Genomic DNA, 24771 nt, shown 5'->3' with positions numbered 1-24771 from the left:
TCATAAATCAGGTGAACACCCTCATGGCGCGAAACCCTCGGTTCCTATTGGGTGAATCATTCTCTTTTGTGATTGGTTGTTTGAGCATTTCTACTTCCGAGGAACTGTTGATTATTTTAGCTGCTGACATGGATTAGTTGACATATGTTGCTTTCTGCTCAGAAAATATATTTTGAAATTAAGTGAAGTTCTTGTATAGGGAAGATATTATTATATTTAATTTCTGTTTCAAAATAATTATTCATACACATAAAGTATCTGTCCAAGAACAAGGCACTATAACAGGAATAAAACATTTTATAAAAAACTAGTTGGACTTTTGTAGATGAACACTACTTGTGAAAGTGAAGAAGCATCTACATTGATATTAACTGAAATATAGCTAAGAAAATTTTATTTTTAAAAAGCATAGACTAATAATTATGTAATATTATTTTTTAAAGTGGGTAAAGTGGGCTGAAAACGCTAATTAATCACGTAAAATATAATTGTTTGAAAGGTATGCTTACTTATAGTTTGGTATCAATGGAAGACGTCGCGTCGTCTAGAGTGTGTAAAATGAATTTAAAAACTGGCAACGTCTTGATTAGAAAAATGTGGTTTTTACAGCTAATTAAACCTAAGTCATTATTCTATTTTTATCATAAAGTCTTAGGAATATGTCATAGAGCACTCTGTTAAGAAAGACACATAATGTAAGGAGTCATATTAATATAAAATAATATTAAAAGACTTGTCATTTGGTGTCCTGTGGCAACTCTCATTTTACGTAACCCGGCCAGCTGACGACAGGCGAAGTATTTCATCATAGAAAAGCGATTGTATGACGTCACCATGGAAACCAACCCAAGTGTTCCTCGTCTCATGCGTTGCTGTTCGAAGATTTTCCAAAATCGAGAGTCATGGCGTTTCAAACGCTCCAGCTAAGGAGACCCCCCTCATATGTTTTACTTTTTTCTTGTTCGAATATTTTTGGTTTTACCCGCTTATTGTGTTGTTCATGTATTCCCGTTTATTTTGTCACGATTTTATTTAACAAGTAATCATAATACTGCCATATTATTGATTTCCTTCCATGGAAAAACAAAAAATATTCGAACAAGAAAAAAGTTAATATAGAGTCTCCTTAGCTGGAGCGTTTGAAACTACCAAACTCGCGATTTTCGATAGATAGGTAGATAGATAAATAGACAGATAGATAGATAGGGTGACTGAGAGATAGATAGATAGATACAGAGAAAGACTAAGTGATAGATATGTGGATATATATATATATATTCAGTATATATATAATAGAATAATAAGAGAGATAGATAGATCGCTAAAGGGACGGTTCGTCGCCCTCAAAATTCATCCTATACGTCTTTGCATATTACAGAAAACCTTACTATTGAATAAACATACAATTATTTATGCTTGAAATTGACAATGAATGTATATATTACTTTTAAGTATCATCAGCCGAATTAATGAAAGCATTTTAAAAACCTATATCTCTCTAATATGACGATTTTACGTAATTACCTCCGATAGCCAGAAAGTTTAAAAGGACAGTTGACGAAATTCGATTTTGTCGTTTCAAACGCTCCAGCTAAATAGACTCTATGTTTACTTTTTTCTTGTTTCCTCGAATATTTTTGGGTTTTCCCGTTTGTTTTATCTTCATGTGTCCCTGTTTATTCTGTCACGTCATTATTTATCAAATAAATACTTTTTTAATCATAATAGGTGTTTTATTTATCTCCTATCAGGGGAAAAACCAAAAATATTCGAAGAAACAAGAAAAAGTAAACATAGAATCTCCTTAGTTGGAGCGTTTGAAACGACAAAAAATAGAGCAGCTGAGGGATAGATAGATAGGTAGATAGATAAAAACACTAAATGGTTTCAAACGCTGTAGTTAATCGAGTTTTCTCGAGTTTTGTGAGATTTTATGGTTTCAAACGCTCTAACTAATCGAACATTCTCGAGATTTTTGAGATTTTGTGGTTTCAAACGCTCTAGTTAATCGAGTTTTGAGATTCTTAGTTCCTAATGCTCTAGTTAAACGAGCTTTAGTCGAGTTTTTCCAGATTTTGTGGTTTCAGACGCTCTAGCTAATCGAACTTTATTCGAGTTTTTTTTAGATTTTGTGGTTTCAAACGCTCTAGCTAATCGAGTTTTTTTTTTTTTATTATTGTGGTTCCTAACGTTCTAGCTAATCGAGCTTTATTCGAGTTTTTTGAGATTTTGTGGTTTCAAATACTCTAGTTAATCGTCTTTAATATGACGATTTTACATAATTAGCTCCGATAGCCAGAGCGTTTAAAAGGACAGTTGAAGACATTCGAGTTTTGTCGTTTCAAACGCTCCAGCTAAGTAGACTCTATGTTTACTTTTTTCTTGCTTCCTCGAATATTTTTGGGTTTTCCCATTTGTTTTTTCTCCATGTTTCCCTGTTTATTCTGTCACGTCTTTATTTATCAAATAAATACTTTTTTTAATCATAATAGGCGTTTTATTTATCTCCTATCAGGGGGAAAACCAGAAAATATTCGAAGAAACAAGAAAAAGTAAACATAGAGTCTCCTTAGTTGGAGCGTTTGAAACGACAAAAGATAGAGAAGCTGAGAGATAGATAGACAGGTAGATAGATAAAAACACTAAGTGGTTTCAAACGCTGTAGTTAATCGAGTTTTCTCGAGTTTTGTGAGATCATATGGTTTCAAAAGCTCTAGCAAATCGAGCATTCCCGAGATTTTTTGAGATTTTGTGCATAGGAGCCTTATCACACGGCCTTTCAAATGCTCTAGCTAAAGGGCACTTATCTCACGGCCTTTCAAATGCTCTAGCTAAAGGTGCCTTATAACAGGGCCTTTCAAATGCTCTAGTTAAAGGGGCCTTATCACACGGCATTTCAAATGCTCTAGCTAAAGGCCCCATATCACAGGACCTTTCAAATGCTCTAGCTAAAGGGGCATTTTAAAGGGCCTTATAACTAAAGGGCCCAGACTTTCAAATGCTCTAGCTAAAGGGCCTTATCACAGCATTTCAAATGCTCTAGCTAAAGGGGGCTTAACACATGACCTTTCAAATGCTCTAGTTGAAAAAAGCCTTATCACACAGCCTTTCAAATGCTCTAGCTAAACGGGCCTTATAACACGGCCTTTCAAATACTCTGGCTAAAGGGGCCTTACTGTATAACATGGCCTTTCAAATGCTTTAGCTAAAGGGGCCCCTTTAGCTGGAGCATTTGAAAGTCCATGGGATAAGGCTCCTTTAGCTAGAGCATTTGAAAGGCTGTGTGATGAGGCCACATTAGCTAGAGCATTTGAAAGGCCATGTGATAAGGCCCCTTTAGCTAGAGCATTTGAAAGGCCATGTGATAAGTCCCCTTTAGTTAGAGCATTTGAATGGCTGTGTGATAAGGCCCCTTTAGCTAGAGCATTTCAAATGCCGTGTGATAAGAACCCTTTAGCTAGAAGTGCCCTGTGATAAAACCCGTTTAGCTAGAGCATTTGAAAGTTCGTGTGATGAGGCTCCTTTAGCTAGAGCATTTGAAAAGCCATGTGATAAGGCCCCTTTAGCTAGAGCATTTGAAAGGCCGTGTGATGAGGCTCCTTTAGTTAGAGCATTTGAAAGGCCGTGTGATAAGGCCCCTTTAGCTAGAGCATTTCAAAGGCCGTGTGATATGACCCCTTTCGCTAGAAATGCCATCTGATGAAGCACCTATAGCTAGAGCATTTGAAAAGCCGTGTGATGATGCTCCTTTAGCTAGACCATTTGAAAGGCCGTGTTATAAGGCTCCTTTAGCTAGAGCATTTGAAAGGACTTGTGATGAGGCTCCTTTAGCTAGAGCATTTGAAAGGCCGTGTGATGAGGCCCCTTTAGCTAGAGCATTTGAAAGACTGTGTAATGAGGCTCCTTTAGCTATAGCATTTGAAAGGCTGTGTGATTATGTCCCTTTAGCTAGAGCATTTGAAAGGAAGTGTGATAAGACCCCTTAAGCTAGAAATGCCCTGTGATGAAGCCCCTTTAGCTAGAGCATTTGAAAGGCCGTGTGATGAGGCTCCTTTAGCTAGACAATTTGAAAGGCCGTGTGATAAGGCTCCTTTAGCTAGAGCATTTGAAAGGACGTGTGATGAGGCTCCTTTAGTTAGAGCATTTGAAAGGCCGTGTGATGAGGCCCCTTTAGCTAGAGAATTTGAAAGGCTGTGTGATGAGGCTCCTTTATCTAGACCATCTGAAAGGCCCTGTGATAAGGCTCCTTTAGCTAGAGCATTTGAAAAGCCGTGTCATAAGGCTCCTTTATCTAGAGCGTTTGAAAGGCTGTGTTATAAGGCCCCTTTAGCTGGAGCGTTTGAAAGTCCATGTGATAAGGCCCCTTTAGCTAGAGCGTTTGAAAGCTTCATCACTCGACCTTTCAAAGGCCCAGCTAAAGGGCCCTTATCACATGGCCTTTCAAATGCTCCAGCTAAAGGGACCTTATAACACAGCCTTTCAAATGCTCTAGCTGAAGGGGCCTTATGACACAGCCTTTCAAATGCTCCAGCTAAATAAGCATTATCATACCACGTTTCAAACGCTCTAGCTAAAGGAGCCTTATCACAAGGCTTTTCAATGCTCTAGCTAAAGGAGCCTTATCACATGGCCTTTCAAGTGCTCTAGCTAAGAGAGTCTGATTGCACAGCCTTTCAAACGCTCTAGCTAAAGAGGCCTCATCACATGAACTTTCAAACGCTCTAGCTAAAGAGGCCTTATCACATGGCCTTTCAAGCACTCTAGCTAAGAGAGCCTGATCACAGCCTTTCAAACACTATAGCTAAAGAGACCTTATCTCATGGCCTTTCAGGGCTCAGCAGAGCCTGATCACACAGCCTTTCAAACGCTCTAGCTAAAGAGGCCTTATCACATGGCCTTTCAAGCGCTCTAGCTAAGGGAGCTGATCACACGACCTTTCAAATGCTCTAGCTAAAGAGGCCTTATCACATGGCCTTTCAAGCGCTCTAGCTGAGGAAGCCTGATCACACGACCTTTCAAACGCTCTAGCTAAAGAGGAGTTATCACATGGCCTTTCAAGTGCTCTAGCTAAGAGAGCCTGATCACACAGCCTTTCAAACGCTCTAGCTAAAGAGGCCTTATCACATGGCCTTTCAAGGGCTCTAGCTAAGAGAGCCTGATCACACAGCCTTTCAAACGCTCTAGCTAAAGAGGCCTAATCACATGGCCTTTCAAACGCTCTAGCTAAGAGAGCCTGATCACACGACCTTTCAAACGCTCTAGCTAAAGAAGCCTTATCACATGGCCTTTCAAGGTCTCTAGCTAAGAGAGCCTGATCACACGACCTTTCAAACGATCTCGCTAAAGAGGCCTTATCACATGGCCTTTCAAGCGCTCTAGCTAAGAGAGCCTGATCACACAGCCTTCCAAGCGCTCTAGCTAAAGAGGCCTTATCACATGGCCTTTCAAGCGCTCTAGCTAAGGGAGCCTGATCATATGACCTTTCAAACGCTCTAGCTAAAAAGGCCTTATCACATGGCCTTTCAAGGGCTCTAGCTAAGAGAGCCTGATCACACGACCTTTCAAACGCTCTAGCTAAAGAGGCCTTATCACATGGCCTTTCAAACGCTCTAGCTAAGAGAGCCTGATCGCACAGCCTTTCAAATGCTCTGGCTAAAGAGGCCTTATCACATGGCCTTTCAAGCGCTCTAGCTAAGGGAGCCTGATCACACGACCTTTCAAACACTCTAGCTAAAGAGGCCTTATCACATGGCCTTTCAAGCGCTCTAGCTAAGGGGGCCTGATCACACAGCCTTTCAAACGCTCTAGCTAAAGAGGCCTTATCACATGGCCTTTCAAGCACTCTAGCTAAGGGAGCCTGATCACACGATCTTTCAAACACTCTGGCTAAAGAATCCTTATCACATGGCCTTTCAAGTGCTCTAGCTAAGAGAGCCTGATCACACAGCCTTTCAAACGCTCTAGCTAAAGAGGCCTTATCACATGGCCTTTCAAGCGCTCTAGCTAAGGGAGCCTGATCACACGACCTTTCAAACGCTCTAGCTAAAGAGGCCTTATCACATGGCTTTCAAGTGCTCTAGCTAAGAGAGCCTGATCACACGACCTTTCAAACGCTCTAGCTAAGGGAGCCTTATCACATGGCCTTCCAAATGCTCTAGCTAAAGGGGCTTTATAGCATGCCTTTCAAACGCTCTAGGTAAAGGGGCCTTATAACATGGCTTTTCAAATGCTCTAGCTAAAGGGTCCTTATAGCATGCCTTTCAAACGCTCTAGGTAAAACGGCCTTATAACCGCCCTTTCAAACGCTCCAGCTAAAGGGGCCTTATAACATGGCCTTTCAAATGCTCTAGCTAAAAGAGCCTTATCACACGCCTTTCAAAAGCTCTAGCAAAAGGAGCCTTATAACATGGCCTTTCCAACGCCCTAGCTAAAGGGGACTTATAACACGGCCTTTCAAATGCTTTAGTTCAAGGGGCCTTATAACACGGCCTTTTAAACGCTCTAGTTAAAGGGGCCTTATAACACAGACTTTTAAACGCTCTAGCATCTACAGTACATTGATAATGACTGAAATATAGCTAAGAAAATTGTATTTTCAAAAAGTATAGACTAATAATTAGGTAAAATATAAATTTAAAATGGGTAAAGTGGGCAGAAAACGTGAATTAATCAAGTAAAATATAATTGTTTGAAAGGCATGCTTACTTATATTTTGGTATCAATGGAAGACGTTGCGTCGTCTACAATGTCTAAAATGTATTTAAAAACTGGCAACTTCTTGATTAGAAAAATGTGGTTTTTACAGCTAATTAAACTTAATTCATTATTCTATTTTCATCATAAACTCTTAGGAATATGTCATAAAGCACTCTGATAAGAAAGACAGATAATGTAATGAGTCATAATAATGTAAAATAATATTGAAAGACTTGTCTTTTGGTGTCCTGTGGAAACTCTCATTTTACGTAACCCGCCCAGCTGACGACAGGCGAAGTATTCATCATAGAAAAGCGATTGTATGACGTCACTATGGAAACCAACCGAAGTGTTCCTCGTCTCATGCGTTGCTGTTCGAAGATTTTCCAAAATCGCGAGCTATGGAGTTTCAAACGCTCCAGCTAAGGAGACTCTACTTGTTTACTTTTTCTTGTTTCTTCGAATATTTTTGGTGTTTCCCGTTTGTTGCGTTGTCCATGTATTCCTGTATATTTTGTCACTTTTTTATGAAATAAATACTTTTTTTAATCGTAATAGTCGTTTTATTTATTTCCTTCCAGGAAAAACCAAAAACTTAGAAGAAACAAGAAAAAAGTAAACATGCATTCTCCTTAGCTGGAGCGTTTTAAATGACAAAACTCGCGATTTTGGACAGGTAGGTAGAAAGATAGATATATGGGGTGACTGAAAGATAGACAAATAAAGAGAAAGACTATAGATAGATAGATAGATAGATAGATACATATATATATATATATATATATATATATATATATATATATATATATATATATATATATATATATATATATATATATATATATATATATATATATATATATATATATAATAATAAGAAAAATAGATCGATCGTTAAGGGGAAAGGGCGTCGCCCTCAACATTCATCCTACATGTCTTTGGATATAATATAAAAACTTATTATTGAATCAATATTCAAGTTAATCACTTATACTAGAAATTGACATTTTAACTATATGTGACTTTTAAGTAACATCAACCTAATTAATTAAAGCATTATAAATTACTTATTTCTCTTGAATATGACGATTTTACTCAGTACTCATTTAGCTAGAGCGTTTGAAAGGCCGTGTGACGAAATTCCAGCACACTTCTCAAACAGCAGCTCATAAATCAGATGAACACCCTCATGGCGCGAAACCCTCGGTTCCTATTGGGTGAATCATTCTCTTTTGTGATTGGTTGTTTGAGCATTTCTACTTCCGAGGAACTGTTGATTATTTTAGCTGCTGACATGGATTAGTTGACATATGTTGCTTTCTGCTCAGAAAATATATTTTTAAATTAAGTGAAGTTCTTGTATAGGGAACATATTATTATATTTAATTTCTGTTTCAAAATAATTATTCATACACATAAAGTATCTGTCCAAGAACGAGGCACTATAACAGGAATAAACCATTATATAAAAAACTAGTTGGACTTTTGTGGATGAACACTACTTGTGAAAGTGAAGAAGCATCTACATTGATATTAACTGAAATATAGCTAAGAAAATTTTATTTTTAAAAAGCATAGACTAATAATTAAGTACTATTTTTTTTAAAGTGGGTAAAGTGGGCTGAAAACGCGAATTGATCACGTAAAATATAATTGTTTGAAAGGTATGCTTACTTATAGTTTGGTATCAATGGAAGACGTCGCGTCGTCTAGAGTGTCTAAAATGAATTTAAAAACTGGCAACGTCTTGATTAGAAAAATGTGGTTTTTACAGCTAATTAAACCTAAGTCATTATTCTATTTTTATCATAAAGTCTTAGGAATATGTCATAGAGCACTCTGTTAAGAAAGACACATAATGTAAGGAGTCATATTAATATAAAATAATATTAAAAAACTTGTCTTTTGGTGTCCTGTGGCAACTCCCATTTTACGTAACCAGCCCAGCTGACGACTGGCGAAGTATTTCATCATAGAAAAGCGATTGTATGACGTCACCATGGAAACCAACCGAAGTGTTCCTCGTCTCATGCGTTGCTGTTCGAAGATTTTCCAAAATCGAGAGTCATGGCGTTTCAAACGCTCCAGCTAAGGAGACCCCCTCATATGTTTTACTTTTTTCTTGTTCGAATATTTTTGGTTTTACCCGCTTATTGTGTTGTTCATGTATTCCCGTTTATTTTGTCACGATTTTATTTAACAAGTAATCATAATACTGCCATATTATTGATTTCCTTCCATGGAAAAACAAAAAATATTCGAACAAGAAAAAAGTTAATATAGAGTCTCCTTAGCTGGAGCGTTTGAAACTACCAAACTCGCGATTTTCGATAGATAGGTAGATAGATAAATAGACAGATAGATAGATAGGGTGACTGAGAGATAGATAGATAGATACAGAGAAAGACTAAGTGATAGATATGTGGATATATATATATTCAGTATATATATACATAGAATAAGAGAGAGATAGATAGATCCCTAAGGGGACGGTTCGTCGCCCTCAAAATTCATCCTACACGTCTTTGCATATTACAGAAAACCTTACTATTGAATAAACATACAATTATTTATGCTTGAAATTGACAATGAATGTATATATTACTTTTAAGTATCATCAGCCGAATTAATGAAAGCATTTTAAAAACCTATATCTCTCTAATATGACGATTTTACGTAATTACCTCCGATAGCCAGAAAGTTTAAAAGGACAGTTGACGAAATTCGATTTTGTCGTTTCAAACGCTCCAGCTAAATAGACTCTATGTTTACTTTTTCTTGTTTCCTCGAATATTTTTGGGTTTTCCCGTTTGTTTTATCTTCATGTGTCCCTGTTTATTCTGTCACGTCATTATTTATCAAATAAATACTTTTTTAATCATAATAGGTGTTTTATTTATCTCCTATCAGGGGAAAAACCAAAAATATTCAAAGAAACAAGAAAAAATAAACATAGAATCTCCTTAGTTGGAGCGTTTGAAACGACAAAAGATAGAGAAGCTGAGAGATAGATAGACAGGTAGATAGATAAAAACACTAAGTGGTTTCAAACGCTGTAGTTAATCGAGTTTTCTCGAGTTTTGTGAGATCATATGGTTTCAAAAGCTCTAGCAAATCGAGCATTCCCGAGATTTTTGAGATTTTGTGCATAAGGAGCCTTATCACACGGCCTTTCAAATGCTCTAGCTAAAGGGCCCTTATCTCACGGCCTTTCAAATGCTCTAGCTAAAGGGGCCTTATAACAGGGCCTTTCAAATGCTCTAGTTAAAGGGGCCTTATCACACGGCATTTCAAATGCTCTAGCTAAAGGCCCCATATCACAGGACCTTTCAAATGCTCTAGCTAAAGGGGCCTTATAACAGGGCCTTTCAAAAGCTCTAGCTAAAGGGGCCTTATCACACGGACTTTCAAATGCTCTAGCTAAAGGGGCCTTATCGCACAGCATTTCAAATGCTCTAGCTAAAGGGGCTTAACACATGACCTTTCAAATGCTCTAGTTGAAAAAAGCCTTATCACACAGCCTTTCAAATGCTCTAGCTAAACGGGCCTTATCACACGGCCTTTCAAATACTCTGGCTAAAAGGGCCTTACTGTATAACATGGCCTTTCAAATGCTTTAGCTAAAGGGGCCCCTTTAGCTGGAGCATTTGAAAGTCAATGGGATAAGGCTCCTTTAGCTAGAGCATTTGAAAGGCCGTGTGATGAGGCCCCATTAGCTAGAGCATTTGAAAGGCCATGTGATAAGGCCCCTTTAGCTAGAGCATTTGAAAGGCCATGTGATAAGTCCCCTTTAGTTAGAGCATTTGAATGGCTGTGTGATAAGGCCCCTTTAGCTAGAGCATTTCAAATGCCGTGTGATAAGAACCCTTTAGCTAGAAGTGCCCTGTGATGAAGCCCGTTTAGCTAGAGCATTTGAAAGTTCGTGTGATGAGGCTCCTTTAGCTAGAGCATTTGAAAAGCCGTGTGATAAGGCCCCTTTAGCTAGAGCATTTGAAAGGCCGTGTGATGAGACTCCTTTAGTTAGAGCATTTGAAAGGCCGTGTGATAAGGCCCCTTTAGCTAGAGCATTTCAAAGGCCGTGTGATATGACCCCTTTTGCTAGAAATGCCATCTGATGAAGCACCTATAGCTAGAGCATTTGAAAAGCCGTATGATGATGCTCCTTTAGCTAGACCATTTGAAAGGCCGTGTTATAAGGCTCCTTTAGCTAGAGCATTTGAAAGGACTTGTGATGAGGCTCCTTTAGCTAGAGCATTTGAAAGGTCGTGTGATGAGGCCCCTTTAGCTAGAGCATTTGAAAGACTGTGTAATGAGGCTCCTTTAGCTATAGCATTTGAAAGGCTGTGTGATCATGTACCTTTAGCTAGAGCATTTGAAAGGAAGTGTGATAAGACTCCTTAAGCTAGAAATGCCCTGTGATGAAGCCCCTTTAGCTAGAGCATTTGAAAGGCCGTGTGATGAGGCTCCTTTAGCTAGACAATTTGAAAGGCCGTGTGATGTTAAGGCTCCTTTAGCTTAGAGCATTTGAAAGGACGTGTGATGAGCTCCTTTAGTTAGAGCATTTGAAAGGCCGTGTGATGAGGCTCCTTTAGTTAGAGCATTTGAAAGGCCGTGTGATGAGGCTCCTTTATCTAGACCATTTGAAAGGCCCTGTGATAAGGCTCCTTTAGCTAGAGCATTTGAAAAGCCGTGTCATAAGGCTCCTTTATCTAGGGCGTTTGAAAGGCTGTGTTATAAGGCCCCTTTAGCTGGAGCGTTTGAAAGTCCATGTGATAAGGCCCCTTTAGCTAGAGCGCTTGAAAGCTTCATCACTCGACCTTTCAAAGGCCCAGCTAAAGGGCCCTTATCACATGGCCTTTCAAATGCTCCCGCTAAAGGGCCCTTATAACACGGCCTTTCAAATGCTCTAGCTGAAGGGGCCTTATGACACAGCCTTTCAAACGCTCCAGCTAAATAAGCATTATCATACCACGTTTCAAACGCTCTAGCTAAAGGAGCCTTATCACACGGCTTTTCAATGCTCTAGCTAAAGGAGCCTTATCACATGGCCTTTCAAGTGCTCTAGCTAAGGGACCCTGATCACACGACCTTTCAAACGCTCTAGCTAAAGAGGCCTTATCACATGGCTTTTCAAACGCTCTAGCTAAAGAGGCCTTATCACATGGCCTTTCAAGAGCTCTAGCTAAGAGAGCCTGATCGCACAGCCTTTCAAACGCTCTAGCTAAAGAGGCCTTATCACATGGCCTTTCAAGCGCTCTAGCTAAAGAGGCCTTATCACATGGCCTTTCAAGTGCTCTAGCTAAGAGAGCCTGATCACAGCCTTTCAAACACTATAGCTAAAGAGACCTTATCTCATGGCCTTTCAAGAGCTCTAGCTAAGAGAGCCTGATCGCACAGCCTTTCAAACGCTCTAGCTAAAGAGGCCTTATCACATGAACTTTCAAACGCTCTAGCTAAAGAGGCCTTATCACATGGCCTTTCAAGCGCTCTAGCTAAGAGAGCCTGATCACAGCCTTTCAAACACTATAGCTAAAGAGACCTTATCTCATGGCCTTTCAAGGGCTCTAGCTAAGAGAGCCTGATCACACAGCCTTTCAAACGCTCAAGCTAAATAGGCCTTATCACATGGCCTTTCAAGCGCTCTAGCTAAGGGAGCTGATCACACGACCTTTCAAACGCTCTAGCTAAAGAGGCCTTATCACATGGCCTTTCAAGCGCTCTAGCTGAGGAAGCCTGATCACACGACCTTTCAAACGCTCTAGCTAAAGAGGCCTTATCACATGGCCTTTCAAGCGCTCTAGCTAAGAGAGCCTGATCACACAACCTTTCAAACGCTCTAGCTAAAGAGGCCTTATCACATCGCCTTTCAAGGGCTCTAGCTAAGAGAGCCTGATCACACGACCTTTCAAACGCTCTAGCTAAAGAAGCCTTATCACATGGCCTTTCAAACGCTCTAGCTAAGAGAGCCTGATCACACGACCTTTCAAACGCTCTAGCTAAAGAAGCCTTATCACATGGCCTTTCAAGCGCTCTAGCTAAGAGAGCCTGATCACACGACCTTTCAAACGATCTAGCTAAAGAGGCCTTATCACATGGCCTTTCAAGCGCTCTAGCTAAGAGAGCCTGATCACACAGCCTTCCAAGCGCTCTAGCTAAAGAGGCCTTATCACATGGCCTTTCAAGCGCTCTAGCTAAGGGAGCCTGATCACACGACCTTTCAAATGCTCTAGCTAAAGAGGCCTTATCACATGGCCTTTCAAGCGCTCTAGCTAAGAGAGCCTGTTCACACGACCTTTCAAACGCTCTAGATAAAGAGGCCTTATCACATGGCCCTTCAAACGCTCTAGCTAAGAGAGCCTGATCGCACAGCCTTTCAAACGCTCTGGCTAAAGAGGCCTTATCACATGGCCTTTCAAGCGCTCTAGCTAAGGGAGCCTGATCACACGACCTTTCAAACACTCTAGCTAAAGAGGCCTTATCACATGGCCTTTCAAGCGCTCTAGCTAAGGGGGCCTGATCACACAGCCTTTCAAACGCTCTAACTAAAGAGGCCTTATCACATGGCCTTTCAAGCACTCTAGCTAAGGGAGCCTGATCACACGATCTTTCAAACACTCTAGCTAAAGAATCCTTATCACATGGCCTTTCAAGCGCTCTAGCTAAGAGAGCCTGATCACACAGCCTTTCAAACGCTCTAGCTAAAGAGGCCTTATCACATGGCCTTTCAAAGCGCTCTAGCTAAGGGAGCCTGATCACACGACCTTTCAAACGCTCTAGCTAAAGAGGCCTTATCACATGGCTTTCAAGCGCTCTAGCTAAGAGAGCCTGATCACACGACCTTTCAAACGCTCTAGCTAAGGGAGCCTTATCACATGGCCTTCCAAATGCTCTAGCTAAAGGGGCTTTATAGCATGCCTTTCAAACGCTCTAGCTAAAGGGGCCTTATAACATGGCATTTCAAATGCTCTAGCTAAAGGGTCCTTATAGCATGCCTTTCAAACGCTCTAGGTAAAAGGGCCTTATAACCGCCCTTTCAAACGCTCCAGCTAAAGGGGCCTTATAACATGGCCTTTCAAATGCTCTAGCTAAAAGAGTCTTATCACACGGTGTTTCAAAAACTCTAGCAAAAGGAGCCTTATAACATGGCCTTTCCAACGCTCTAGCTAAAGGGGACTTATAACACGGCCTTTCAAATGCTTTAGTTAAAGGGGCCTTATAACACAGCCTTTTAAACGCTCTAGTTAAAATGGCCTTATAACACAGACTTTTAAACGCTCTAGCATCTACAGTACATTGATAATGACTGAAATATAGCTAAGAAAATTGTATTTTCAAAAAGTATAGACTAATAATTAGGTAAAATATAAATTTAAAATGGGTAAAGTGGGCAGAAAACGCGAATTAATCACGTAAAATATAATTGTTTGAAAGGTATGCTTACTTATATTTTGGTATCAATGGAAGACATCGCGTCGTCTACAATGTCTAAAATGTATTTAAAAACTGGCAACTTCTTGATTAGAAAAATTTGGTTTTTACAGCTAATTAAACTTAATTTATTATTCTATTTTCATCATAAACTCTTAGGAATATGTCATAAAGCACTCTGATAAGAAAGACAGATAATGTAATGAGTCATAATAATGTAAAATAATATTGAAAGACTTGTCTTTTGGTGTCCTGTGGAAACTCTCATTTTACGTAACCCGCCCAGCTGACGACAGGCGAAGTATTCATCATAGAAAAGCGATTGTATGACGTCACTATGGAAACCAACCGAAGTGTTCCTCGTCTCATGCGTTGCTGTTCGAAGATTTTCCAAAATCGCGAGCTATGGAGTTTCAAACGCTCCGGCTAAGGAGACTCTACTTGTTTACTTTTTCTTGTTTCTTCGAATATTTTTGGTGTTTCCCGTTTGTTGCGTTGTCCATGTATTCCTGTATATTTTGTCACTTTTTTTATGAAATAAATACTTTTTTTTTAATCGTAATAGTCGTTTTATTTATTTCCTTCCAGGGAAAAACCAAAAACTTAGAAGAAACAAGAAAAAAAAGTAAACATGCATTCTCCTTAGCTGGAGCGTTTTAAATGACAAAACTCGCGATTTTGGACAGGTAGGTAGAAAGATAGATATATGGGGTGACTGAAAGATAGACAAATAAAGAGAAAGACTAAGTGATAGATAGATAGATACATAGATAGCTTGATATATATATATATATATATATATATATATATATATATATATATATATATATATATATATATATATATATAATAAGAGAAAAATAGATCGATCGTTAAGGGGAAAGGGCGTCGCCCTCAACATTCATCCTACATGTCTTTGGATATAATATAAAAACTTATTATTGAATCAATATTCAAGTTAATCACTTATACTAGAAATTGACATTTTAACTATATGTGACTTTTAAGTAACATCAACCTAATTAATTAAAGCATTATAAATTACTTATTTCTCTTTAATATGACGATTTTACTCAGTACTCATTTAGCTAGAGCGTTTGAAAGGCCGTGTGACGAAATTCCAGCACACTTCTCAAACAGCAGCTCATAAATCAGATGAACACCCTCATGGCGCGAAACCCTCGGTTCCTATTGGGTGAATCATTCTCCTTTGTGATTGGTTGTTTGAGCATTTCTACTTCCGAGGAACTGTTGATTATTTTAGCTGCTGACATGGATTAGTTGACATACGTTGCTTTCTGCTCAGAAAATATATTTTTAAATTAAGTGAAGTTCTTGTATAGGGAAGATATTATTATATTTAATTTCTGTTTCAAAATAATTATTCATACACATAAAGTATCTGTCCAAGAACGAGGCACTATAACAGGAATAAACCATTATATAAAAAACTAGTTGGACTTTTGTAGATGAACACTTGTGAAAGTGAAGAAGCATCTACATTGATATTAACTGAAATATAGCTAAGAAAATTTTATTTTTAAAAAGCATAGACTAATAATTATGTAATATTATTTTTTAAAGTGGGTAAACTGGGCTGAAAACGCGAATTGATCACGTAAAATATAATTGTTTGAAAGGTATGCTTACTTATAGTTTGGTATCAATGGAAGACGTCGCGTCGTCTAGAGTGTCTAAAATGAATTTAAAAACTGGCAACGTCTTGATTAGAAAAATGTGGTTTTTACAGCTAATTAAACCTAAGTCATTATTCTATTTTTATCATAAAGTCTTAGGAATATGTCATAGAGCACTCTGTTAAGAAAGACACATAATGTAAGGAGTCATATTAATATAAAATAATATTAAAAGACTTGTCATTTGGTGTCCTGTGGCAACTCTCATTTTACGTAACCAGCCCAGCTGACGACTGGCGAAGTATTTCATCATAGAAAAGCGATTGTATGACGTCACCATGGAAACCAACCGAAGGGTTCCTCGTCTCATGTGTTGCTGTTCAAGATTTTCCAAAATCGCGAGTCATGACGTTTCAAACGCTCCTGCTAAGGAGACCCCCCCCCCCCTATATGTTTTATTTTTTTCTTGTTCGAATATTTTTGGTTTTTCCCGTTTATTGTGTTGTTCATGTATTCCCGTTTATTTTGTCACGATTTTATTTAACAAGTAATCATAATACTGCCATATTATTGATTTCCTTCCATGAAAAAAAAAAAAATATTCGAACAAGAAAAAAGTAAATATAGAGTCACCTTAGCTGGAGCGTTTGAAACTACCAAACTCGCGATTTTGGATAGATAAGTAGATAGATAAATAGACAGATAGATAGATAGGGTGACTGAGAGATAGATAGATAGATACAGAGAAAGACTAAGTGATAGAATGTGATAGATATGTGGATATATATATATTCAGTATATATATATAGGAATAATAAGAGAGAGATAGATAGATCGCTAAGGGGACGGTTCGTCGCCCTCAAAATTCATCCTACACGTCTTTGCATATTACAGAAAACCTTACTATTGAATAAACATACAATTATTTATGCTAGAAATTGACAATGAATGTATATATTACTTTTAAGTATCATCAGCCGAATTAATGAAAGCATTTTAAAACCTATATATCTCTAATATGACGATTTTACGTAATTACCTCCGATAGCCAGAAAGTTTAAAAGGACAGTTGACGAAATTCGATTTTGTCGTTTCAAACGCTCCAGCTAAATAGACTCTATGTTTACTTTTTCTTGTTTCCTCGAATATTTTTGGGTTTTCCCGTTTGTTTTATCTTCATGTGTCCCTGTTTATTCTGTCACGTCATTATTTATCAAATAAATACTTTTTTAATCATAATAGGTGTTTTATTTATCTCCTATCAGGGGAAAAACCAAAAATATTCAAAGAAACAAGAAAAAGTAAACATAGAATCTCCTTAGTTGGAGCGTTTGAAACGACAAAAGATAGAGAAGCTGAGAGATAGATAGACAGGTAGATAGATAAAAACACTAAGTGGTTTCAAACGCTGTAGTTAATCGAGTTTTCTCGAGTTTTGTGAGATCATATGGTTTCAAAAGCTCTAGCAAATCGAGCATTTTTGAGATTTTTGAGTTTTTTAGCTAATCGAGTTTTGAGATTCTTATTCTTAGTTCCTAATGCTCTAGTTAAAGCCAAGTTTATCACATTTTGGCCTTTCAAATGCTCTAAGCTAAGTTTTTTAATTTTGTGGTTTCAAACGCTCTAGCTAATCGAGGGATTTGGTTCTAACGTTCTCTAGCTAATCGAGCTTTATTCGAGTTTTCAAATGCTCTAGTTAATCGTCTTTAAAGGATTTTACATTATAACAGGGCGTTTCAAATGACATTAGTGTTTTTGTCGTTTAAACGCTCCAGGGACTCTATGTTTACTTTTTTATCGAATAGTTTTGGGTTTTTCCCGTTTGTTTTTTTCTCCACTGTTTATTTGCGTCTTTATTTATTTCATAAATATTTATCTCCTATCAGGGAAAGCAGAAAATAAAGCCCCATATCACTTATTTTTGGACCGTTTCAAACGACAAAAGATAAGAAGGACACTTAGATAGACAGGTAGATAGAAAAACACTAAGTGGTTTCAAACGCTTTAGTTAACGAGTTTTTGTGAGATCATATGGTTTCAAAAGCTCTAGCAAAGCTAAATTTTTGAGATTTTGTGGGCCTTATCACACGGCCTTTCAAATGCTCTAGCTAAAATTTTTAAACTTATCTCACGGCCTTTCAAATGCTCTAGCTAAAGGGGCCTTATAACATGACCTTTCAAATGCTCTAGTAAAAAAAAGCCTTATCACACAGCCTTTCAAATGCTCTAGCTAAACGGGCCTTATAACAGGGCCTTTCAAATGCTCTGGCTAAAGGGGCCTTATCACACGGACTTTCAAATGCTCATAAAGGGGGGCACTATGGCATTTCAAATGCTCTAGCTAAAGGGGCTTAACCCCTTTCAGCTGCTCTAGCATTTGAAAGTTCAAATGGGAAAAGGCCTTATCACACGGCCTTTATGTGGCTCTATAAATAGGGGCCTTTTGAAAGGCCTTTCAAATGTAGATGAGGCCCCATTAGCTAGCAAAGAGAGCATTTGAAAGGCCATGTGATAAGGCCCTTTAGCTAGAGCATTTTTGAAAGGCCATGTGATAAGTCCTATTAGGCATTAGAGCATTTGAATGGCTTTAGTTGATTTGATAAAGCAAATTCTTTAGCTAGAGCATTTCAAATGCCGTGTGATAAGAACCCTTAGCTAGAAGTGCCCTGTGATGAAGCCCGTTTAGCTAGAGCATTTGAAAGTTCGTGTGATGAGGCTCCTTTAGCTAGAGCATTTGAAAAGCCGTGTGATAAGGCCCTTTAGCTAGAGCATTTGAAAGGCCGTGTGATGAGACTCCTTTAGTTAGAGCATTTGAAAGGCCGTGTGATAAGGCCCCTTTAGCTAGAGCATTTCAAAGGCCGTGTGATATGACCCCTTTCGCTAGAAATGCCATCTGATGAAGCCCCTTTAGCTAGAGCATTTGAAAAGCCGTGTGATGATGCTCCTTTAGCTAGACCATTTGAAAGGCCGTGTTATAAGGCTCCTTTAGCTAGAGCATTTGAAAGGACTTGTGATGAGGCTCCTTTAGCTAGAGCATTTGAAAGGCCGTGTGATGAGGCCCTTTAGCTAGAGCATTTGAAAGACTGTGTAATGAGGCTCCTTTAGCTATAGCATTTGAAAGGCTGTGTGATCATGTACCTTTAGCTAGAGCATTTGAAAGGAAGTGTGATAAGACCCCTTAAGTTAGAAATGCCCTGTGATGAAGCCCCTTTAGCTAGAGCATTTGAAAGGCCGTGTGATGAGACTCCTTTAGCTAGACAATTTGAAAGGCCATGTGATAAGGCTCCTTTACTTAGAGCATTTGAAAGGACGTGTGATGAGGCTCCTTTAGTTAGAGCATTTGAAAGGCCGTGTGATGAGGCCCCTTTAGCTAGAGAATTTGAAAGGCTGTGTGATGAGGCTCCTTTATCTAGACCATTTGAAAGGCCCCGTGATAAGGCTCCTTTAGCTAGAGCATTTGAAAGGCCGTGTGATAAGGCTCCTTTATCTAGAGCGTTTGAAAGGCTGTGATATAAGGCCCCTTTAGCTGGAGCGTTTGAAAGTCCATGTGATAAGGCCCCTTTAGCTAGAGCATTTGAAAGCTTCATCACTCGACCTTTCAAAGGCCCAGCTAAAGGGCGCTTATCATATGGCCTTTCAAATGCTCCCGTTAAAGGGGCCTTGTAACACGGCCTTTCAAATGCTCTAGCTGAAGGGGCCTTATGACACAGCCTTTCAAACGCTCCAGCTAAATAAGCATTATCATACCGCGTTTCAAACGCTCTAGCTAAAGGAGCCTTATCACACCGCTTTTCAATGCTCTAGCTAAAGGAGCCTTATCACATGGCCTTTCAAGTGCTCTAGCTAAGGGACCCTGATCACACGACCTTTCAAACGCTCTAGCTAAAGAGGCCTTATCACATGGCCTTTCAAGAGCTCTAGCTAAGAGGCCTGATCACACATAATTTTCAAACGCTCTAGCTAAAGAGGCCTTATCACATGGCCTTTCAAGCGCTCTAGCTAAAGAGCCTGATCGCACAGTATTTTCAAACGCTCTAGCTAAAGAGGCCTTATCACATGGCCTTTCAAGCACTCTAGCTAAGGAGCCTGCACAAACAGCCTTTCAAGCGCTCTAGTTAAAGAGGCCTTATCACATGGCCTTTCAAGCGCTCTAGCTAAGGGAGCCTGATCACAGACCTTTCAAATGCTCTAGCTAAAGAGGCCTTATCACATGGCCTTTCAAGCGCTCTAGCTAAGGGAGCCTAATCACAGACCATTCAAACGCTCTAAAGAGGCCTTATCAAATGGCCTTTCAAGCGCTCTAGCTAAGGGAGCCTGATCACACAACCTTTCAAACGCTCTAGCTAAAGAGGCCTTATCACATGGCCTTTCAAGCGCTCTAGCTAAGAGAGCCTAATCACAGCCTTTCAAACGCCTTGGCAGAGCTAAATAGCCTTATCACATGACCTTTCAAGCGCTTCAAAGCCTGATCGCAAAGCCTTTCAAACGCTCTAGCTAAAGAGGCCTTATCACATGGCCTTTCAAGCGCTCTAGCTAAGGGAGCCTGATCACAGAGCCTTTCAAACGCTCTAGCTAAAGAGGCCTTATCACATAGCCTTTCAAGCGCTCTAGCTAAGGGAGCCTGATCACACGACCTTTCAAATGCTCTAGCTAAAGAGGCCTTATCACATGGCCTTTCAAGCGCTCTAGCTAAGGGAGCCTGATCACACGACCTTTCAAACGCTCTAGCTAAAGAGGCCTTATCACATGGCCTTTCAAGCGCTCTAGCTAAGAGAGCCTGATCACACAGCCTTTCAAACGCTCTAGCTAAATGGGCCTTATCACATGGCCTTTCAAGCGCTCTAGCTAAGGGAGCCTGATCACACGACCTTTCAAACGCTCCAGCTAAAGGGGTCTTATAACACGGCATTTCAAATGCTCCAGCTAAAGAAGCCTTATCACATGGCCTTTCAAGCGCTCTAGCTAAGAGAGCCTGATCACACAGCCTTTCAAAAGCTCTAGCTAAAGAGGCCTTATCACATGGCCTTTCAAGCGCTCTAGCTAAGGGAGCCTGATCACACGACCTTTCAAATGCTCTAGCTAAAGAGGCCTTATCACATGGCCTTTCAAGCGCTCTAGCTAAGGGACCCTGATCACATGAACTTTCAAACGCTCTAGCTAAAGAGGCCTTATCACATGGCCTTTCAAGCGCTCTTGCTAAGAGAGCCTGATCACAGCCTTTCAAATACTATAGCTAAAGAGACCTTATCTCATGGCCTTTCAAGGGCTCTAGCTAAGAGAGCCTGATCACAGCCTTTCAAATGCTCTAGCTAAATGGGCCTTATCACATGGCCTTTCAAGCACTCTAGCTAAAGGGAGCTGCTCACACAACCTTTCAAACGCTCTAGCTGAAAGAGGCCTTATCACATGGCCTATCAAGAGCTCTAGCTAAGAGAGCCTGATCACACAGCCTTCCAAACGCTCTACCTAAAGAGGCCTCATCACATGGCCTTTCAAGCGCTCTAGCTAAGGGAGCCTGATCACACGACCTTTCAAACGCTCTAGCTAAAGAGGCCTTATCAAATGGCCTTGCTCAAGCGCTCTAGCTAAGAGAGCCTGATCACACGACCTTTCAAACGCTCTAGCTAAAGAGGCCTTATCACATGGCCTTTCAAAGGCTCTAGCTAAGAGAGCCTGATCGCACAGCCTTTCAAACGCTCTGGCTAAAGAGGCCTTATCACATGGTCTTTCAAGCGCTCTAGCTAAGGGAGCCTGATCACACGACCTTTTAAACGCTATAGCTAAAGAGGCCTTATCACATGGCCTTTCAAGCACTCTAGCTAAGCGGGCCTGATTACACAGCCTTTCAAACGCTCTAGCTAAAGAGGCCTCATCACATGGCCTTTCAAGCGCTCTAGCTAAGGGAGCCTGATCACACGACCTTTCAAACGCTCTAGCTAAAGAGGCCTTATCACATGGCCTTTCAAGCACTCTAGCTAAGGGACCCTGATCACGACCTTTCAAACACTCTAGCTAAAGAGGCCTTATCACATGGCCTTTCAAGCGCTCTAGCTAAGAGAGCCTGATCACACAGCCTTTCAAATGCTCTAGCTAAAGAGGCCTTATCACATGGCCTTTCAAGCGCTCTAGCTAAGGGAGCCTGATCACACGACCTTTCAAACGCTCTAACTGGCCTTCTCATGGCCTTTCAAGCTCTCTAGCTAAGAGAGCCTGGTCACTGACCTTTCAAACGCTCTAGCTAAAGAGGCCTTATCACATGGCCTTTCAAGCGCTCTAGCTAAGAGAGCCTGATTTAAATTTTCAAACGCTCTAGCTAAAGAGGCCTTATCACATGGCCTTTCAAGTGCTCTAGCTAAGAGAGCCTGATCACAGACTTTCAAACGCTCTAGCTAAAGAGGCCTTATCACATGGCCTTTCAAGGGCTCTAGCTAAGAGAGCCTGATCACACAGCCTTTCAAACGATCTAGCTAAAATGGGCCTTATCACATGGCCTTTCAAGAGCTCTAGCTAATGGGAAGCCTGATCACACTTTTCAAACACTCTAGCTAAAGAGGCCTTCCATATCACATGGCCTTTCAAGCGCTCTAGCTAATGAAGCCTGATCACACATGACCTTTCAAATGCTCTAGCTAAAGAGGCCTTATCACATGGCCTTTGAAGCGCTCTAGCTAAGAGAGCCTGATCACATGACCTTTCAAACGCTCTAGCTAAAGAGGCATTATCACATGGCCTTTCAAGTACTCTAGCTAAGAGAGCCTGATCACACGACCTTTCAAACGCTCTAGCTAAAGAGGCATTATCACATTGCCTTTCAAGCGCTCTAGCTAAGAGAGCCTGATCACACAGCCCTTCAAACACTCTAACTAAAGAGGCCTTATCACATGGCCTTTCAAGCGCTCTAGCTAAGGGAGCCTGATCACACGACCTTTCAAACGCTCTAGCTAAAGAGGCCGTATCACATGGCCTTTCAAGAGCTCTAGCTAAGGGAGCCTGATCACACGACCTTTCAAACGCTCTAGCTAAAGAGGCCTTATCACATGGCCTTTCAAGCGCTCTAGCTAAGGGAGCCTGATCACACGACCTTTCAAACGCTCTAGCTAAAGAGGCCTTATCACATGGCCTTTCAAGCGCTCTAGCTAAGGGAGCCTGATCACACGACCTTTCAAATGCTCTAGCTAAAGAGGCCTTGTCACATGGCCTTTCAAGTGCTCTAGCTAAGAGAGCCTGATCACACAGCCTTTCAAACACTCTAGCTAAAGAGGCCTTATCACATGGCTTCAAGCACTCTAGCTAAGGGAACCTGATCACATGACCTTTCAAACGCTCTAGCTAAAGAGGCCTTATCACATGGCCTTTCAAGCGCTCTAGCTAAGAGAGCCTGATCACACAACCTTTCAAACGCTCTAGCTAAAGAGGCCTTATCACATGACCTTTTAAGCGCTCTAGCTAAGAGAGCCTGATCACACAGCCCTTGAAACGCTCTAGCTAAAGAGGCCTTATCACATGGCCTTTCAAGCGCTCTAGCTAAGGGAGCCTGATCACACAGCCTTTCAAACACTCTAGCTAAAGAGGCCTTATCACATGGCCTTTCAAGCGCTCTAGCTAAGGGAACCTGATCACACGACCTTTCAAACGCTCTAGCTAAAGAGGCCTTATCACATGGCCTTTCAAGCGCTCTAGCTAAGAGAGCCTGATCACACGACCTTTCAAACGCTCTAGCTAAAGAGGCCTTATCACATGGCCTTTTAAGCGCTCTAGCTAAGAGAGCCTGATCACACAGCCTTGAAACGCTCTAGCTAAAGAGGCCTTATCACATGGCCTTTCAAGCGCTCTAGCTAAGGGAGCCTGATCACACAACCTTTCAAACGCTCTAGGTAAAGAGGCCTTATCACATGGCCTTTCAAGCACTCTAGCTAAGAGAGCCTGATCACACAACCTTTCAAACACTCTAGCTAAACAGGCCTTATCACATGGCCTTTCAAGCACTCTAGCTAAGGGAGCCTGATCACACGACCTTTCAAACGCTCTAGCTAAAGAGGCCTTATCACATGGCCTTTCAAGCACTCTAGCTAAGAGAGCCTGATGACAAGGCCTTTTAAACGCTCTAGCTAAAGGAGCCTTATCACGTGGCTTTTCAAACACTCCAGCTAAAGGAGCCTTATCCCACGGCCTTTCAAACACTCTAGCTAAAGGAGCCTTATCACACGGCCTTTCAAACGCTCTGGGTAAAGGGGCCTTACAACACGACCCTTCAAATGCTCTAGTTAAAGGGGTCTTACCACACAGACTTTCAAATGTTCCAGCTAAAGGGGCCTATCACATGGACTTTCAAATACTCCAGCTAAAGGGCCCTTATCACACGGCCTTTTCAAATGCTCCAGCTAAAGGTTTCTTATCACACTGCCTTTCAAATGCTCCAGCTAAAGGAGCCTTATCGCATGGCTTTCAAACGCTCCAGCTAAAGGAGCCTTATCACACGGATTTTCAAATGCTCCAGCTAAAGGGACCTTATAACGCAGCCTTTCAAATGCTCCAGCTAAAGGGGTCTTATAACACGGCATTTCAAATGCTCCAGCTAAAGCAGGCTTATCACACAGCCTTTCAAACGTTCTAGCTAAAGGGGCCTTTTAACGCTCTAGCTAAAGGAGCCTTATCACACAGCCTTTCAAATGCTCTAGCTAAAGGGGCCTTATCACACAACCTTTCAAACGCTCTAGCTAAAGGAGCCTTATCACATGGCCTTTCAAATGCTCTAGCTAAAGGGGCCTTTTAACGCTCTAGCTAAAGGAGCCTTATCACACAGCCTTTCAAACGCTCTGGCTAAAGGGGCCTTATCACACTGCCTTTCAAACGCTCTAGCTAAAGGAGCCTTATCACATGGCCTCTCAAATGCTCTAGCTAAAGGGACCTGATCACACGGCCTTTCAAATGCTCTAGTTAATGGAGTCTTATAACTCGGCCTTTCAAGCGCTTAAAGGACCTTATAACACGGCCTTTCAAACGCTCTAGC

General features: G+C 40.6%; 2 protein-coding genes across 2 annotated transcripts; both read right to left on the bottom strand.

The window, feature by feature from the left end:
- Positions 1 to 5194: 5194 nt before the first annotated feature.
- On the bottom strand, positions 5195 to 10141 carry LOC136853936 (uncharacterized). Its single transcript, XM_067129833.1, has 3 exons — positions 9903 to 10141; positions 7629 to 7632; positions 5195 to 6013 (listed from the first exon to the last, which is right to left on the bottom strand). Exons 1-3 carry the CDS (start codon positions 10139 to 10141, stop codon positions 5195 to 5197), a joined length of 1062 nt encoding a protein of 353 aa, XP_066985934.1.
- Positions 10142 to 12342: 2201 nt separating this feature from the next.
- On the bottom strand, positions 12343 to 13979 carry LOC136853935 (ion-translocating oxidoreductase complex subunit C-like). Its single transcript, XM_067129832.1, has 2 exons — positions 13962 to 13979; positions 12343 to 13434 (listed from the first exon to the last, which is right to left on the bottom strand). Exons 1-2 carry the CDS (start codon positions 13977 to 13979, stop codon positions 12343 to 12345), a joined length of 1110 nt encoding a protein of 369 aa, XP_066985933.1.
- Positions 13980 to 24771: the final 10792 nt, after the last annotated feature.

Source organism: Macrobrachium rosenbergii, chromosome 28, assembly GCF_040412425.1.
Source record: "Macrobrachium rosenbergii isolate ZJJX-2024 chromosome 28, ASM4041242v1, whole genome shotgun sequence".
NCBI classification, from domain to species: domain Eukaryota; kingdom Metazoa; phylum Arthropoda; class Malacostraca; order Decapoda; family Palaemonidae; genus Macrobrachium; species Macrobrachium rosenbergii.
Note: the sequence above shows the minus strand (reverse complement) of the source record. Positions and strands in the feature narration are given on the sequence as shown.